The 18,986-nt window shown below is 39.3% G+C and overlaps 1 protein-coding gene across 3 annotated transcripts in view; it reads right to left on the bottom strand.

Annotated features, from left to right (window-relative positions):
- Positions 1-188: 188 nt before the first annotated feature.
- The window catches only part of mtmr14 (myotubularin related protein 14), an 86,565-nt gene continuing 67,767 nt past the window's right edge, over positions 189-18,986 (bottom strand). Inside the window, exons 16-19 of one of the 3 annotated variants that reach the window (XM_070895513.1) lie at positions 15,037-15,172; positions 10,909-11,088; positions 8,786-8,938; positions 189-5,440 (exon numbers count right to left, since the gene is read on the bottom strand). In XM_070895513.1, coding sequence (XP_070751614.1) covers positions 5,263-5,440; positions 8,786-8,938; positions 10,909-11,088; positions 15,037-15,172 — 647 coding nt within the window. In that variant the 3' untranslated portion in view covers positions 189-5,262. The remainder of the gene's footprint in view (positions 5,441-8,785; positions 8,939-10,908; positions 11,089-15,036; positions 15,173-18,986) is intronic. The other 2 variants (XM_070895514.1, XM_070895515.1) reach the window with 2 other exon arrangements.

The raw sequence follows: 18,986 nt of genomic DNA, 5'->3' as shown, positions 1-18,986 counted from the left end.
CTTTATAAGAAATGTTTGTGGACAGCATCTACACGCCCTTTGCAAATTTTTAAATAAATAAATTTTATTGCTTTATGTTGCTTGAATTAACATGATCTGAACATTTGTCTTTTAATAGCACTGTAGGCTTGAGCACTTTTAGATCCGAGACACATACAATAGATGCACAAAGGATAGGAGGTCAAACCTTTTGGTCAAGATTTCAAGTTTATTATTTGTAACTAAGTTGAGATACTTTATACACATGCAGAGAGTATTGCCTGAAACAAGTTCAGGAAGTCCTGAAGAACCATTACAGTCATTTACAATATCACAAGATTTTGTACTTTATGGAACAGTAATCTGTGAAAATTGAAGTCATATCTTTCTTCACTTTAAGGGTACAGAATATTCCACAAACCAATTTCTTTAAAGGAGTTTTTGCAATATACAAAGCACTCTACCTCAATATTATTCTGTTAAGGTTCCTCAAGATAGGTGAATGATCTGACAAAAAGGAAAACATAAGGCCTCAGCTCAGCAATATACACGTAACCAAATCAAGATGGACATGCCATTCATTTCTATCCGGATACTGGTAAGCTTTGCACAGGATCAGAAGAAAATTGAAACTGTACAATTCACTGGGGTTAGTGATCCGAACAAAATCCAGGCCTCCAATCTGACTGATAAACACAACACCAAAGCAGATTTGAGTCTGGAAGGTGCTCCAGATCACCTTCCATGAGCTGGCCCAGTTAAATGGCCATCATGATTCCAATCATCCTTGCATTCCTGGCTTGAAAAAGGATAAATGTTGCAGGGAAAGGAATTAAAAACACAAACATAAACTTGTTTTCCAAATTAACTTCATGACCCTCACCATTACCATCAAAAATAGAAAGCAACAATAGCGGCATACATGATCTCAACATGGGAGGGAAACCAAGGATTCTTACTCTCTACCATTTAGGCTGCCATACCTTTGTATGCCCTACAAAGCATGATCGTTTTTTAAAAAAAGAAACCACTTCTGATTCTAACAATTTTTTTTTATTTTTTTAAAGTGATTAGATTAGCAAACAATATACAGCTAGGGATAGCAAGATGCATTTTGAACCCAGCATTGCAGCACTAGTTTTATTTTATATATATTTCAAAATAATTTTCTTGAACTTACAACATTTAGACAAACACTTTTTTGGGATATTGTGCACTATTTTTTTTAAAAACGAGTTATTTCGAAAGGGTTGGCAAGAATTTTTATTTGCAAGATTGCTGATTTAAAGGAGCAATATCATGATTTTTGTAGACATGGGCTTCCAGACAGACTCAATTCTTGTAACAGCATTGCAGCAGATCTGTTGTGCAGCAAACCATTTGTGGAGTCATGTTATTTGTTACAATGATTAAAAACTTTTATTTTATTGGCACCCGAAAACAATTGCTGACACAGCACAGGTCACATTACCAGGGTGATGACGTCACTCCAGAATTACATGGAAGGATGAGAAAATCCATCTCACATACTTGGGTGATAATACTCAAGAATGGTGACTTAACTATGAAACAATTTTGAGGAACACTTTTTGTCCATTAGCAAATTGGTGCTTAATTTAAAAAAAAATATGCTATTGCAATTTAAGGTTTTTAAAGCACAAGAGAGAAAGAGGATTATAGTTTTAATGAGACAGTTCACTCTTCAGCAGAATATTCCTCTTCCTACCAAGCAGATTTTCATAAACTCTTTAAGCGCTTGTTGTTAGCCTAGTTCTCTTTCAGCCAACAGCAAATCCAATCTAAAACGTTTTTGCTGGCTTTTCCTCTCACCCAGCATCAATCAGACCCATCCCTATACCTCCAGTGGGTTAAAGACACTAGACCAATTCCAGTGTATTATTAGCTGATGGGAATTTCTCACACCAGCAACATACCAGATCCCTCATGAATGATCTAATTTAAACTATCAACTCCAAGGTCTTTTTTGGCAACTCAAAAGGTAACAATTTCATAGCCCTATTTGCACTACAAGCCAGGCATAAACCATAATCTCAGGGTGGGGGTGGGGGGAGGGAACAAATGTTCAAATTTCCTGCATTTATACCCAACGAAGACATCTTCAGTTCACATAAAAGGAACGATTCTTTAGGAGGTTACCTGCACCATAAGGAAGTGGAATGCGCTTGAAATCATGCAAGGAAACATGGATATCTAGCTGGGAAGGAGGAATTTAACCAAAAACATATATCGCAGTAAATTAACCTTGGATAAATAATTGAGTGGGAGAGTTTTTTTTATTAAACTAATAGCTCTTACACTTTTGGAAGCTTTCAAAGTAGGCGGGGGTGGGGGGGGGGGGGTGGTTACTACAGCTAGTGAGGAACCCCAGTGTTCTCTACAGTCCCCTTGTTATCCAAAGAAAATACAAACAAACTTCAGGAAGTTCCCATTGTAAACAGCCTTGATCAGAAAAACCTAGTTTTAATAAACCAACACATCCTTCAAAAACAGACAGATCAGGAGGTCACAGATCACCTTCCTGGGATTAATCTTTAAGTCCATCATAATAAAGCACCAGGTGCAACTGGTCAGTTGCTCGCAAGAGACGTGGTGCCGTAACACTCAGATACAAGTTCAGTACAGGTTAACAAGCGGCACCCTAGTGGAAATATTATTATTGAAGTGAGCATAATGGGGTGTTGGGGGTGGCTTAGATTGGCTGCAGCTAATCAGCAACATGCCTAAATAATCACCAGCCAAAGGGTTACAGTCTACATTGATCAATACATACCTGTTAAAGCAATCTGCCATCTAAAAATGTAAGAAAATGTTCAAGGATCTTTAATTCACTTATACAGAGACAACTTTTGTTAGGTGTGGCAACAGTCCAAATATGCAATGCACATGCTTAAAATGCAGATTAATCCCAATTATCATCATCTGATCTAAATTATAAAACAGATCAATTATTAACCTTTTATTATTCACTAACCATGATCTTTATTTTTAAACTGGCCTATCAATACTTACTAAAACTGCGTGTCATACTGTTTAAATACCACTTTTAAATTTATGCTCAGTCAGAGAGGGCATGAGAAGAGCGGGGTGTTCATACAAAAACTGCAGGGAGGGAAATTTAAAAAAAAACAACTAAATCTGAAATAAAAGACAGAAAATGGTGGAAATGCACAACAGATTGGTCAGCAGCCAAAGAGATAAAAGACAGTTAATGTTTTAGGTAGACTCAGTCAGAATTGATAAGATTTACACTCAAAACATTAACCTATTTTATTTCTTTATAGGTGCAGACGCATTTTCAGTACAGCTTTTTATTACAGAATAAATGGAAACCTATTCTCATCTTAAAAGCTACTCTAGAAAAGTAGTGGTAAAGGGAGGGGAGGGGAGGGGAGGGGACCCAAATAAAGTTTTGTATGTTAAATGCCACAGATAAGGTAAACTCAGAATATTTTTTCAAATTAAGCCAATCAGCTAGAACCAGAGGATATCAATTTAAATTGGTGAAAGGCAAATTTAAAACAATTAGGAAGCAATTCTTTATTCAGAGTGTGATAAATGTTTGGGCAAATTTTCTGGGCAATTTAAGGCAACAAAATTAGGGATTGAAAATGCAAGTGGATGCTATAATGGGAGTTAGGGCACTGGAAGGATGAGTTTCGATGGGCCATTCGGCCTTTTCTCATCCTTGACTTTTCTTATGCTCTTGCATGCAAGAGTTCAACATTGATTTCACAAGTCAACAGCTTGACTACTACATTAAGGTCATGTGTCACTTGACTGTTAAATCATCTGCCCATGAAGAATTGTAGCATGACATTTAAAAAGCTTCCAAGATCACTAATTCATGTGATGCAACACGCAGCTTTCTTCCCTCACTTAATCCTCAACGGTAGGATTCTTTTTTTAAGGCAACTTAAAAAAAAAAGAACGTTGTAAAGTTTGAACAGCTGGACTATACAACAGAACCCAGAGAAGATCAGCTCCATTTTGCAAGAGGAAATGGATCATCTTAAGAGGGATTAAACTACATTTAAAATAAATAGATTAGGATTTTTTTTTAAAGAAACGTGTTACAAAAATATTATCCAAGTTTCTTAAGCAGGTTAAAATGTAGTATTAAAAAATAGAAACAATCTTAAATCTTTAGATCAGTCTAATGCTGAATTAAATTAGATCTGCTAATGATAACATACTATCTTACTATTGTATTCTTATTTTATGCTGACAGACATTTTCAAACCAATTCAGTCATTGTTTGGACAAGCTGCTAAACCTAGCAGACCCTTACTGAATCCAAGTCATTTACTGTTAACATTTTTATCAGAGTCTGTACTACCACTACAGATAACCTGGCGGTGGTTAGTCGCTGGACTCACCGGATAACTTGCCTGTGTGGCTTCAACCAGCAAGTTGCCACTCAAGTTAACCAAACAAGTGTTTTCTCACAGATTTGATTTGACTCTCTCCCTCCCCCTGCCAATCTATAGGCTAGCTTTACTAGGATTGCAGCCTATTGACACAATACTCTACTATGCGCAAGTGAGAACTCACCATAATAAGGCCCACACTTATAACAATGAAATTAATAAGCCATTGGGAGCAACTGAGTGTCAGATACTTGAGATTATTAAGGTAAACTGTGTTGAAATGTTGCTGAAATTAACAACTCTATTTGAGTTTTTTTGAAGAAAACCCCATTAATTTCACAATTGAGAAGTAGCCTTAAAGGAAGTTGCAAGATAGAAATTCCTCAATCTAATCAGGTAACAACAATGATAATATTTATTTTAAAAGGTTCAAAATTGCAATCTTTGAACCTGAAAATGTCACTGGGCATGTTCACCCCTACCTCTGATTGACTCTCATGCCTCTAAATACAGGAATTTCTAGCTTGCAAATAATAAAGTCATTCATGACAAGAAGATATTTTTAAAGTTTTCCAATGTAAATGTAATGAGGACAAAGGTACTTCAAGAATGAACAGTCCTTTCCCAAAGGCTGAACCTGAGGCTGGTTTACTCACTTCTTTCCACCAGTATTTGGATGCTTGGGGGGGTGGGGGGGATGACTGACTCTCTCCAGCTTAAAGAAATAAGTTTCAGTAGAGAAAATGTTTTTTTTCTAACAAGTAAACACAATCTAAGGTCAAAAAGTGAAAGGGGAGATCTGGTTCAAAAACAAATTCACAAGTCCATCTTTGGCGTTGTCACAGTTAATATCCGCAGTGATCTATACACTTAAAAAAAACAAATGCAGGCTGTATCAGACAATGCTGTTCGTGCCTCTCAGCCCGACCCCACGGGCAAACTGTTCTAGAAGTCCACCGATGGCCGACGGGCTGGGCGATATAGATTTGAGACCCACAGTTGCACTGTACGCAGACAAGAATATGGCTCGGACTTCCTCCAGCTTGGCCCTGCGTTCTGGGATGAGTGGATGCCTGCAAGAAGAGAAGCTGGTTAATTCTGTTGCAAATTTGAGATTCCATTGAGAGCGTGATAATAATCAGATTTTTAATCACCAAATGCCTTATTTCATCTCGGGAAGTCTTGCTACAACTGTACAGGGCGTTGGTGAGACCACACCTGGAGTATTGCATACAGTTTTGGTCTCCTTATTTAAGGAAGGATATACTTGGATTGGAGGCAGTTCAGAGAAGGTTCACTCGGTTGATTCCTAGGATGAAGGAGTTGTCTTATGAAGAAAGGTTGAGTGGGTTGGGCCTGAACTCATTGGAGTTTAGAAGAGCGAGAGGTGATCTCATTGAAACTATAAACATAAGAGCAGGCTTAACAATGTAGATGCTGAGAGGAGGTTTCCCCTCATGGGGGAATATAGAACTAGGGGGCATACTTTCAGAATAAGGGGTAGCCCATTTAAGGCAGAGGAGGAATTTCTTCTCTCTGAAGGTCGTGAATCTTTGGAATTCTCTATCCAAGAGAGTTGTGGATGCAGAGTCATTGAATATATTCAAGGCTGAGATAGACAGATTTTTGAACTATAGGGGAGCCAAGGGTTATGGGGAACAGGCAGGAAAGTGGAGTTGAGGCCAAGATCAGGTCAACCATGATCTTATTGAATGGCAGAGCAGGCCCGAGGGGCTGTATGGCCTACTCCTGCTCCTATTTCTTATGTTCTCATTGTTCCCTTTCAGCTGCATTAAAAATAAGCCTGGGAATATTTTATTCTTGAACTGTACTGGTACGCCCATACCAACTGTCATTAAGCTGATAGTGTGTCCTCAAGAAAATAAATCAGCATCTTTGCTGAGATTGGAGGCTGTCAGAACCAGATATGTTGGAAGGCAGGTTTGGCAGCTGTTAGAACACATTAGATTGGTTGGAGGGCAAGATTGAAAGCAACCAATTAGACTCAACTCTCTCCCATTGTTTGTTATACACAAAATTGAAGTGGAAAATATTTTAAAAGCTGCTGTTTGTCCCCAAATAAGGTTTTTTTTTAAAAAAGCAAATTTTCCTGAAAGGAACTTTCTGGGGCATGCCAGTTGGTTGTCTTAATTGAAGATTTATTTTCTTCCAAGGGTGGTTGCAATCGTTATTTAAAAAAGGTTAACACGGGGTCGTTCCTTTGTGTGAATGCATTATTTGGCTTTATTCGAGTATTCCTGCCCCTACATAATCACTACAGTTGGAGTGGGGTTAGAGTGATGATAAGTGTTAATTGACTTAAAAAATTACAGATTTACATTCAATTACAGTAAGCTCCAAAAATGCACTTAATCTGGTGTCAATGCCATTTTTTTGGGTGGATGCCAACTAGAAAACAAATCTAATGGCTTCAGCACTCATAGCCCCTTTTAATACTCAGACTCCTCTTCAATAACTTCTAAATCCACCACTGCTGTAAAATGCACTTATTTGTTACAATAAAAGTGTTCAAAGTCACAAGGAAATATCAACAGCTTAAGATATGACAAACCTGTCTTTCAGTCTGACTCCTTGTCGTTATGTCACAATGCTTATATACAGGGCATGTTTTTGAGCTGTAAGCTTCATTGGTGCTGCGTCAGCTTTATTGTAGCCTTTTCTCAGCTTCTCCTTATTTGCTAGTATGACATGTATGCTAGTACAACTTCTCACATCAAACAGTGTTATGGCCAGAGTGTAAGTGCTAATTTAGCCACAATTTCCAGACCCGTGGCTCCCAGAAGTCAGGTGGAAAGTGCTTAAACTAATTTCACAGAGCCAGTAAAGAGTTAACTTTCATTCATCAATCTGGCCTAGATTGAAATTAGAAGTACACCTCCCACCTTTCTGCATTTTGTATTTAAAAAGTTGACCCTTTTGTTGTTCTCTCCTCTACCCGGTTAAGCCTTCCATCACTTTTCAAAACCCTCACCTCTGTAGAGAGCCTCCATCTCCTGGATGGCCAGCTGATCTCAGAAACTTGCCCAGTGGGGAAGTCACTGGCGGGGTCTCTCCTCCTACCAATTGTGGTGCAATGTGAGGGTACACCAATCCATTGCACCGCAGAGCTGCCAACCTTGATTGAGTTTACATGTTTCACGTTTGAACTGGCAATTCTATTAAATGAGAATGAATGGCACAGGATTCGGTTCACTGGAATTGTGTCAGTAAAATATAGTCCAAGCCATTGGAATTTTTTCCCTGTTGGATTAGATGCTTTTAACATGCTGGGTTTTAGATATGTATCCCCTTATGAATGTAAATGATTCATAAACATCAAAAATATTTATTCAAACTTAATTATTAAATTAATTTTGTCTTAGATGTTCAGGCAGTTTGAAGTACACTGAACACAAACTAAAACCGCCAACCAGTCCAGTCACAAAACTTTTCATTAAAAAAATAAAAGCCAAAAAACCTTTACATGTAGCCATCAAAACCATTCATGCCAGACCCATTATTAACCCCATTTCTCTCACGCATACAGAGTTCTGTGAAATTGAAAATCTTATTTGGATAGGAGTATTGAGAGCATATTGTGTCGATGGGTAATCATTTTCCATAAAGGGCCTTTTCTTTCATCAGTAAGATTTGCAGGGCATTCATTGGCACTGTCAGCAGTGGTTCACTGCCTGAAAGCTGATGGATACAGGAATTATTTCTGCTCTTACTGCAACTCGCCTTTATTTTCAGATTTCATTCAGACAGCTATTTAAGCACAACTAATTTATTTTATTGACTGCAAGAGGTCGCAACCATTTGTTTTCTCCCTGCGACACAGATCAGCGCAGAAATCCTCCTCGCAGTCTGCTCAGCTTCACCTTCATACTTTGGCTTTGTTTTTCTTCTTTCTTCCTCCCACCCCCACTTATTGCACAAGTGAGAGCCTCATGCATTTGAAATCAGGTATAAACGCCTGAAATGCAATGGAGATCCCGCCAAAAACACGTACGTAGACAAACAATTGAACGTTCATTTCCCTGATATCACATTTGGTAACGTTACTTTCAGCTCCCTATAGATTGTAAATTTATTTTCTTCTACTTCTGGTGACCTCCCCAAAATAACCTGACTTCCTCCAGGTTCTCGGCAATATTGTTGCAAACCAGTTTCTTTGAGGAACACAAGAGATAGGCTAGTTGGGCTGGTTACAAATATGTCTTCCTTTTGGAGAAGATCCCTGTTCCTACTGAGTTCCGACTAAGAATGGAATCTCACTGCGTAAAGAATTACGTAGGTAATGGAAGGAGTTGGAGGACAAGATGAGAGGGACAGACAGGTAGGCAGACAGAGGGAGACACCTAAAACAGGATTAAATAATTTTGACGTAAAAGTTGCATAACCTCAGCAACACTCACAGTCTCCCATTGGCTCCGTCATCTTGAACGTTGAAGGGGAGGGGTGAGTCATTGGTAACTACAGCCTGGTCATGAATACTGCCACAGCCAGACACGATCTGCCAGCTGCCATAATCCGTGGAAGAGGATGAAGAATGGGAATACTCTGTGGAGCTGCACAGGAAGACAGTGAAATACAAAATAAGCACAACTGCCCTTTTGGACTGAGCTAGATTTTTAAAAAAATCTTTAAATGGTTAACCCACATACTCCATTGTTATGAAAGAGCTTCTCAATTGGTTTCTTCTCTACTGTGAGGCCAATATCTTCTCCATGCCAATGGGACATTAAGCCAATAAGTACAGCAACACTCAACTGCTTTTATCGGTTAAAGGCTTCTGTTAGAAGCCATAATAAAACTATGTTGCAAAAAACAGGGATATATTGTGCCTAAAGCACATGACTTAAACTCAATGAAAATTTATTATATTTCAGATGTAAATCCAATTCTAGTAGACGCTAATGTAATTAACAAAATTTGCAACGCCAAGGCTGTAACTCCTAAAGTTGACCACAACTGGATTCAGCAAAGCCAATATGGAATCTAAATCAGTGCTTGCAGGAATCTTGAAATCCTCTTCAAAAGATCTTAAAAGGATAGAGACAAGTGCAGAGGGAGTGTTTTGTATTCCGTCTTCCTAATTCAATTTTTTTTTTAAAGTCTCTGAACCCAACAGAAGGTATTTAAATTTGTTATAGTTTCCCTAGTTGTGCAAGATGCCAGAGGCCAGTAGAGATTTTCTGCTGCAACACCTCTCAGTCAGCATACAGATCTACTTTGCTCCTTATGGTGCAGTTCATGGGCTTGTCTTGTTGTAAGGTGGCTCCCTGGTGAAAGTGGAAACTTAAAACTGTGGGAAGAGCCAGAGCTGGAACATAGACACTTGGATGTCACATTATCTCCTCGTTGGGGAGGGGATAATAGACGAGTATTTTAACAGAAACCTCGTCCCACTGCACATACAATTATCTTTACATTAACTTAGAATTCGTCTAACTGCATATTGAAGTAGTGTTAGAGGAAATAGTCAATCTTAAAACAAAATATAGGGTCACAGCAATAATGAGATTAGAAAGGAAATGGGCTGGAGATATACAGCACAGCAGGCCACTAAAGAATTAGATGAATTGCAGAAGCCAAGAGAAGAAACATAGGTTCTGGAGGGAGAAATGTGTCAGCAATACCTCCAGAGCTACCACGTGGTTTTCCCTTTTCAGATTTTCAAAACAGGTCAGTAACTCACCCCGGTGAGTGTAATTCTCCAGCACCGTTACAGAACAGAAGCCATGCTGAGGGCGTTACTCATGCCAGCCCTCTATCCGGGAAAGTAGGAATGCCAACTTTAGCACAATAACCATACAGAATATGTACAAAACATTGATCAGCCAAACTGCCAAATAAAGGTTAGTAATCTGGGACAATGTGCTACCAGAAACATGCTGGCATTTCAATATACTGTGCCATTGGGCGGTAGAACTCAGAAGCAGTAACCAGCCATCGACATAGTAGCCATCTCTACATTTACTGGCATAACAGTGATTATCAGAAAATAACCCATTGGTGTAAAACTCTTTGGAACAACAGGAGGATGTGATAAGTCACTACATAAATACAAGTTCTTTTTAAATCTGAGACGTTATTGTCTGTGGGCAGTGAGGGAAAGGCCATGTGCTTCCCTATGAGGTTGGAGGGAAGAGAACAGAATAAACAATGACTGAGAGCATGTTAGAAGGATGGAACACTAGGGGTTTGGCTAAACAGTGGATAGCGTGCATGCTCATTCAAACCCCGAGTGCATCTTATAGCCTCGAACATAGTCAATTTACTTGTTAATACACAGGGTTAAAGTTAACCTTTTCAGACATTTACCATTCTAATCTAGTTCTATTAGTATTGCAACTGTTGGCTACAAGGTTATCTGTGCTGTTCTATATCAAGCAACAAGAGGAACTTTCTTTCATCAAGATGTTATAATAGTTTGTTAGCTATTGCAAAGCAACATTGTATTTGAACCCGGAACCGGCATGCCCTCAAGTAGCTGTGACCCTATATATCCTCAGTAGAGGATGGAAAGCACACTAACCTTCTTTCAGGAACAGCCAAGGGGCTACTACTCCCTGTTCTCAGGAAGTTATTTTCTGATTGGTAGAATGATGGCCTAGCTTCAGATATACCAGGTTGCAAGAACCGGTCTTCTGGTTGGTTAGGCAAGTGCGGTTTATTCCACACAATCGTCTGTGGTGATGATGTTCGGCCTTTTCTCCTGAAATTCAATGAAAGCAGATAAAATTATAGAAGAATGGAAGTGTGTTTTCTTTACAAATTCTAATGCCCAGATGCTGAAGACATCAGAATGATGGTCAATTGTTTGATTAATGCATTTCTGTGTCAATTTTCCAAGCAGTGTGTCTGGGCAGCCATGTACTTAAAATAGTCCAGTTTTAAATGGATTTTTTTTTTTAAATACTCAATTGCTTTCACATCTCAGAGGATGCTGGGAATCAAGACCAAGTAAAGTAGCAACACATTTTTACAGCCAACTTTGGTACAATGGTTCAAAGATTATGTTCTGAATGAGCAAGCTAGCCAATGCACAGCAAAGTTTATGAAAAAACAGGAATTTCTTAAGATCCGGATGGAGTGGAGAGGACTTTCCCCCCCCAAACACCAAGGCCTACTATTGGCCTTTATTCTTGAGTTCCTTACAGTACTTTGTATACATAGCAATAGGTACTGCATTTCAAAGCAATTCATTGCACATATGTACTTTGGGATGTTTGAGACATGTGATAAGGTATTATATAAAATCATTTTTGTTCTTCCTTGAACACTTGGCTGCAGATAATTTGACCTCATTTACCACTGTTGAATAAGTTGTGAAAGTTGGGTGCCCATACAGTAAGAGATTCAACCAGCAGTGCCTCATGAAGAGTCTTGCTAATGGCACAACTGCAGTAGATGCAACCATCAACCCCAAACCCTATAAAGACCTGCCCCACTGAAACTTCACTCAGAGATAAAAACTTCTCCTTGTGGAGTTTAAAAACTGTATAGCGAGGCTATCTCTAATAAAGTTTGGAAATGGATCAAGCCATTGTACAGGTGACATGTTGGACTCGACCACTAATTTTGTTAGGTGATCACGGCGCATCTCATATGGTTCCATCCTCTTGGATGTGGGTGACTGCAAAACAGTAGGTGCCCCAGAACATCACGCATTCCCTATTCTGGGAAGATACTCGGCAGTAAATGTCCTTACATAGGAGCTGGTGAATTCTTCCTGAATGGCACCTTCCACAAGGAGAATCCATGCATATGTGCAGGCATGTGAGCGCAAGGTAAACCCATGTTAATATTTAAAAAAAAATCAAAGACTAAAGAAGAAATAAAAGCAAGAAAATATGACTAAAATAGTATCAGAAAGAATATAATAAAGTAGGGGGAGAAAGGAATGAGCATTCAAAGAAACACGAGAGTTGAGAACATAAAAAGGGGTAAAATCAGGATAGGAGACACACAAGAATACATTAAAATTGTCATTGATTTATCCACACCAACACTGCTGCTGTCGAAAAGAAAAATGGATGATTTAATAGCAGCACACAACAGAGTGACTTAACTGTATGTAATTTTAAACAAAAAAAAGGATCAGCCTGAAAGCTGTTTGCAGCTGCCAGACATACTCCGAGTAGTGGCAACACAATAGATCTGGGGCTTGCAGAGTGACAGATATAGTGAGTAAGTAGATATTGTTGTTAAGTCTACTTGGACTCCCAAGTTTCTTTAGGCTTCATCTTTAGCTACCATATAGGGAGTCAGTGTTGCTCACATATTTGAGACATATCAACAAGTTAAAAGCAGTGACCAGGATGGTAGAAATCATGCCAATATTCAATTTCTGATGAATGGTCATTGACCTGAAACATTAACTCTGTTTCTCTCTCCCCAGTTGCTGCCTGACCCGCTGAGTATTTCTAGCATTTTGTGCTTTTATTACTCTTCATTAGAATCCAACATTAGAATGTTCTTGGATTGCCAAATGCTATTCATTGATAAAACATTTATACTGATCTTTAAATCTTCTTGCAATAAAAAAATAGTACATAATCCAAACTACAGCAGTGTTATTTCCATTGTAACACACTATGATATTTTGAGTAGATTATTAGTCCATTTCGCCTGCCCATCTAATTTCTATGCTGCAATATCTCGTATGTATCCCTTATAAAATTCCTTCAAATGCCAGGAACTGGTCTACGTCTCCCTCCTCACTGTTGTCCCGAGCAGTATTGTTCACTTTCATATCTAGCTTTTAATACAGGAGAACCTGGGCTGTCCAGACTGCAAGGATGTGAGGACATTAACCTCCTGGGTCAACCAACCCATGGCATGACCCCAATATCTTGTTTGGTATTTAAATGGACATTGGATCTGGCAAAGTTTGCACATGAAATCAATGTCTGGGTTTCTGCCTCCTCTAGTAACCACACAGTTTACACTAGAGGTTTGTTTGCTGCCAGTTTGGTTACAAGTTGAAGAAGAAATGTGGTCTTAAAAACACAGCCCATGTGCAAATACAATGGTGTTCCAAGACAGGTAGGAAGGAAACGTACATGGTATGGTCGCATGGAAGGAAAAACTGCATATAGGAGGGTGGGAATTGTCAGCAAGAGACAAATTGAATGTTTTTTAACTGAAGGATTCGTGAGAGTTTTTCCTGAGTTGAGGCTGCATGCAATTTATCAAGCAGGGCTCCAAGTTTCAGACCAAGATCAATTTAGGGAGAGTCCTAAATATTTTGTACAATCAGAGCTGGTATAATTAACAAAGTTATGCAGTAAAACGCAACAGGCTAATGAGAAGTTTATTCAGTATAACAATATTGCATCAAACAACTAATCAATTGATAATTTGTTCTTAATGTGCACTGTCTTGCTCAGTGACAAGACAGTTAGCTTGTTTGGTGTATTGTCTCAGTGTGCTACGCTCATTTTAAATTATCTAAATTTAGAACTGCTAGAAGTATTTAATTTGAAAAATCACAATTGAGATAAAAATATCCAGGTCAATTTTCCCCGAAAATAAATGTGGCAATCAAGTGACTGGAATTTGATCATAAAAGTGATTGTGTATACCTGGCTTAGTTCCAACCCAAGTTGTAACCATGTGCCAGTATTCATTAGAGTGACTGTGTGTAGCCAAGTCAACTTGACAGGTGAATGGTGTTAATTGACTTTTCATATCAAAGAGGCAAAAACATCAAAATCCTATTGTTTCAAGTTTATTTCAGTCAATTCATCATCAGAAGCCGAAATGTAGAGTTACTGACATTAAATTGCATGCCACTTTTCTGCCCATTCCAGCATCTTATCAATATCCCCATTCAGCTTATTTTGGCCCTCAGAATTATTTACGATACCTGCTATTTTCATATTGTCTGAAAATATGGACATCACTTCCGCTAGCACCACATCTTAATCATAGCATGCGTCATTGTTGTGTCAAGGTGTTATGGATGTGCCCTATATCCAAATCATTGATGTGCACAGTAGTACTGAGCTATGTAGACCAAGATCATTTCAGATTCAGATCATGTTCTGTGTTGAATTAGAAGACATCAACCAGGGTGATGACAAGGGAAGAGCTGCTACAGTTGGGCTTTGGAGGGAAGAGCGATATTAGCCAATCTCCTGACTCTTGATCCCCCAATAGTCTGCCAATACTGACTGTTCTCTAATTCAGATGGGGAAAATATCCCATTCGGTGAAGTGCTGACAGCTTCTTATGCCTGTAGAACTACACCCCTAATATTAAATCACCTCTTCAGGAGGGGAGGATTAAGAACAGAAATTTGAAGAGAAGGAAAGAAGAAAATCAATAAAATTGTCATTCATCAGAGCAGCATGGTGCTTTGCATTTCCAACAGGCTGTTATGTTGCATGTAGTGACATGGCGTATGTTTTATGTTCACGACTTCTCGCAGAGCGAGTCATAAATCCCAAGCTAGACACCTGCGTCATCAAGACAAAACATCAATACCCAACAACTTCCCAACAGAGGGGGAAGGAAAACTTCATATCTCTCTACCCAAAATTATCCTGCTCGCTCACACCTCCCTCCAACTGCTTTAGGAAGAATACATGTGCTTAGAGAGAATAAATAGAGGAAGAGAAGGAAGATATATATAAAAAAAATAAAAAGTATTACTTACCAAGCCACCTGCGTTGGTGGGCCTGCTGTCAATTCCACCGCCTCATAGTTGAAAGTCCCTATAGTAGTGGGAGACTCCTCCATGATGACAGAGAAATCGCTGCTCAGACTGGTGCTACTTCCTCGGTCTGTATGCGCTAACACAAATACACGTTAAGCATTGAGATCAAACCAGGTTCATTTCAGGGACATGTATAAGTGGAGATCATTAGCCAAATCAATAATGAAAGAGAAGATAGTGGAGATACTGGCTGAGATACAAAATTGATAATGAGGAGGTACTAGAAATGCTGTCTGTACTTAAAGTTGATAAGTCACCAGGACTGGATGGAATGCATCCAAGGATGCTGAGGGAAGTTAAGGAGGAAATCGCAGAGGTACTGGCCATAATCTTCCAATCCTCCTTAGATACGGGAATGGTGTCAGAGGACTGGAGAACTGCAAATGTTCCAACCTTCAAAAATGGGTGCAAGGATAAACCCAGCAACTACAGAATAGTCCGTTTAACCTAGATAGTGGGGAAGCTTTTAGAAACAATAATCAGGGACAAAGTTAACAGTTATTTGGACAAGTGTCGATTAATTGAGGAAAACCAACACAAATTTGTTAAAGGCAAATCGTGTTTAACTAACTTGATTTGAGTTTATTGTTGATGAGGTAACAGGGAGGGTTGATGAGGGCAATACGGTTGATGTGGTGTACATGGACTTCCAAAAGGTGTTTGACAAGGTGCCATATGAAATTGGCTAAGTGACAAGAAACAGAGAGTAGTGGTGAACGGCTAGAGGAAGGGGATAAGGGTGTTGCCCAGGGGTTAGTACTAGGACCACTGCTTTTCTTGATATATATGAATGACTCAGACTTGGGTATACAGAGCACAATTTCAAAATTTGCAGATGACAAAACTTGGAAGTATAGTGAACAGTGAGGAGGATAGTGATAGGTTTCAAGACAGACAGATAGTCTGGTGAAATGGGTGGACATGTGGCTGATGAAATTTAGCGCAGAAAAGTGCGAAGTGATACATTTTGGTAGGAAGAACAAGGAGGTAATATAAACTAAACTAAAGGGTACAATCCTAAAAGGGGTGCATGAACAGAGACCCCTGGGGGTATATGTGCACAAATTGTTGACGGTGGGAGGATAGGTTGAGAAAATGATTAAAAAAGCATATGGAATACTGGGCTTCATAAATGGAGGCATAGAGTACAAAAGCAAGGAAGTTATGATGAACCTTTATAAAATACTGGTTCGGCCTCAACTGGAGTATTGTGTCCAATTCTGGGCACAGCACTTTAGGAAGGATGTGAAGGCCTGAGAGAGGGTGTAGAAAAGATTTATGAGAATGATTCCAGGAATGAGGGACTTCAGTTACATGGATAGACTGGAGAAGCTGGGGTTGTTCTCCTTAGAGAAAAGAAGGAGATTTGTTAGCAGTGTCTAGATAGATCACGAGGGGTCTAGATCGAGAGAAACCGTTTGCATTGGCGGAAGGGTCGTGAACCAGAAGACACAGATTTAAGATGATTGGCAAAAAATGATTGACATGATGAAAAAGGTTTTTACGCAGCAAGTGGTTAAGATATGAAATGCCTGAAAGGGTGTTAGAAGCAGACTCAATTGTGGCTTTCCAAAAGGAAATTGGATAAATACCCGAAGGAAAAAAAATTGCAGGGCTACCAGGGAAGGGCAGGGGGCTAGCCTCCTTCTGTGCTGTAAGCATTCCATGATTCTGGCCAGTCTCCGCATCTCCCACTCCTGAAGCCTCAGGCCGTGCCAGTATGTCTGACCGCAGATGTCCCAGACTGAAAATGAACATTGTGTTCACCTGTCAGTTTTCATTCCTGTATTCCTCTAGTGACCACATTGGAATATTCTAATGTAGAATGGAAATTGAGTTGATTTGACTTTTGATACAATCACAAGGACTTGAATATTTCCCTGTGTTTTAAGTCCAGCTTCTCAACAGAATTGTACATTAAGAGGAAGTAACACGAACATGAGCCTTTCATTAATTGCATTAAGAGTTACACGAGCCACAGTGGAAACATTGAAAATGTATTGCTGAATATATGCACCGTGCATATAAAAGCAATACCTGCATTTAAACCGCACCCCTAGTACTGTTACTAAAATAAATGCTCATAGTCCTCAATGATGAGAGAAAATATCTTTATCATCTTATTTTAAGTGACACAAAGCCAAGGTCTTGATGTAAAGGAAAAACATTCTAACACATCCGAATCATATTTGAACTCCGGTCCAGATGGTAAAAACAATAAAATCAGCAAGGCCATTAGTTTTCAATGTAAACTGGAGAAATTGCTGAAAGCAGTCCCCAAAAGACTGATTTAAAAATCCTGAATTCTATTTAATAAAAAAACATAAGCTGACTTTTTCAGTCACTGTAATCAGTAGCCCTCAAAATCAGTATTGTAAAGACAAATTGTTTATTCACGCTTTTTCTATGAAACAACCATTTTATACACAAAGACTGGAGACAACATAGGTGGACAAATGGCTTTATTGTCCAACAGATCACAAGTAGATGTGGAATAGGCAGATCTCCAATGTGGATTTCTGCAGTTACTTCCTGGACTGTGTTTTTTCGGTTTCAGTTCTATTTCAACAAATGCATGTGTAGAATGAGCAGATAAGAAAATGTGATCAGGGTACACAAAGCACAGTCCCTAGCTGCATGTGTTCCCCTCCCTTCCTCAAAATCGATTTTGGGTTCAAATCACTCCATTTTGTGGGGGTGGGTGGGGACACTTAGCTTCTCAATTGTTGGTATTTTAAATTAGTACACGTGTGGGTGGATAAAAGACTCCAGACCTTTTTTATTTCTCCAGTCACTTTCTTCAATAAAAGCTTACAGTGCCAATGTTAATCTTTTCTGACTCCTCTTCATAACAGGAGCCTATCACAAAGCCCTTTTTCATGGCAGTGAGTGGATTCCGAGAGTAGAAAATGAGTTATGGATGACTCACCACAGGAGAAGCTAGTGAATAATTGAAGCTTCAACATAAGCAGTGTGAAAATCAATATATTTGTTAATAGCTACACTGGATACAGCATTTTTATTTTTAAAAGAGTATATATATATATATAAGCCATGTGAGACTGGGTTATAGAAACATAGAAAATAGGTGCAGGAGTAGGCCATTCGGCCCTTCGAGCCTGCACCACCATTCAATATGATCATGGTTGATCATGCAACTTCAGTACCCCATTCCTGCTTTCTCTCCATAGCCCTTGATCCTTTTAGCCGTAAGGGCCACATCTAACTCCCTTTTGAATATATCTAACGAACTGGCCTCAACAATTCTCTGTGGCAGAGAATTCCACAGGTTCACAATTCTCTGAGTGAAGAAGTTTCTCCTCATCTCGGTCCTAAATGGCTTACCCCTTATCCTGAGACTATGACCCCTGGTTCTGGACTTCCCCAACATCGGGAACATTCTTCCTGCATCTAATTCAATCCCGTCAGAATTTTATGTTTCTATGAGATCCCCTCTCATTCTTCTAACTTCCAGGTGAATAGAAGCCTAGTCGATCCAGTCTTTCTTCATATGTCAGTCCTGCCATCCCAGGAATCAGTCTGGTGAACCTTCGCTGCACTCCCTCAATAGCAAGAATGTCCTTCCTCAGATTAGGAGACCAAAACTGTACACAATATTCAAGGTGTGGCCTCACCAAGGCCCTGTACAACTGCAGTAAGACCTCCCTGCTCCTATACTCAAATCCTCTCGCTATGAAGGCCAACATGCCATTTGCCTTCTTCACCGCCTGCTGTACCTGCATGCAACTTTCAATGACTGATGTACCATGACACCCAGGTCTCGTTGCACCTCCCCTTTTCCTAATCTGTCCCCATTCAGATAATATTCCGCCTTCCTGTTTTTGCCACCAAAGTGGATAACCTCACATTTATCGACATTTATACTGCAT

The sequence above is a fragment of the Pristiophorus japonicus genome, chromosome 12 (genome assembly GCF_044704955.1).
Source record: "Pristiophorus japonicus isolate sPriJap1 chromosome 12, sPriJap1.hap1, whole genome shotgun sequence".
NCBI lineage: Eukaryota > Metazoa > Chordata > Chondrichthyes > Pristiophoridae > Pristiophorus > Pristiophorus japonicus.
This window is presented reverse-complemented; position numbering and strand designations above follow the sequence as displayed.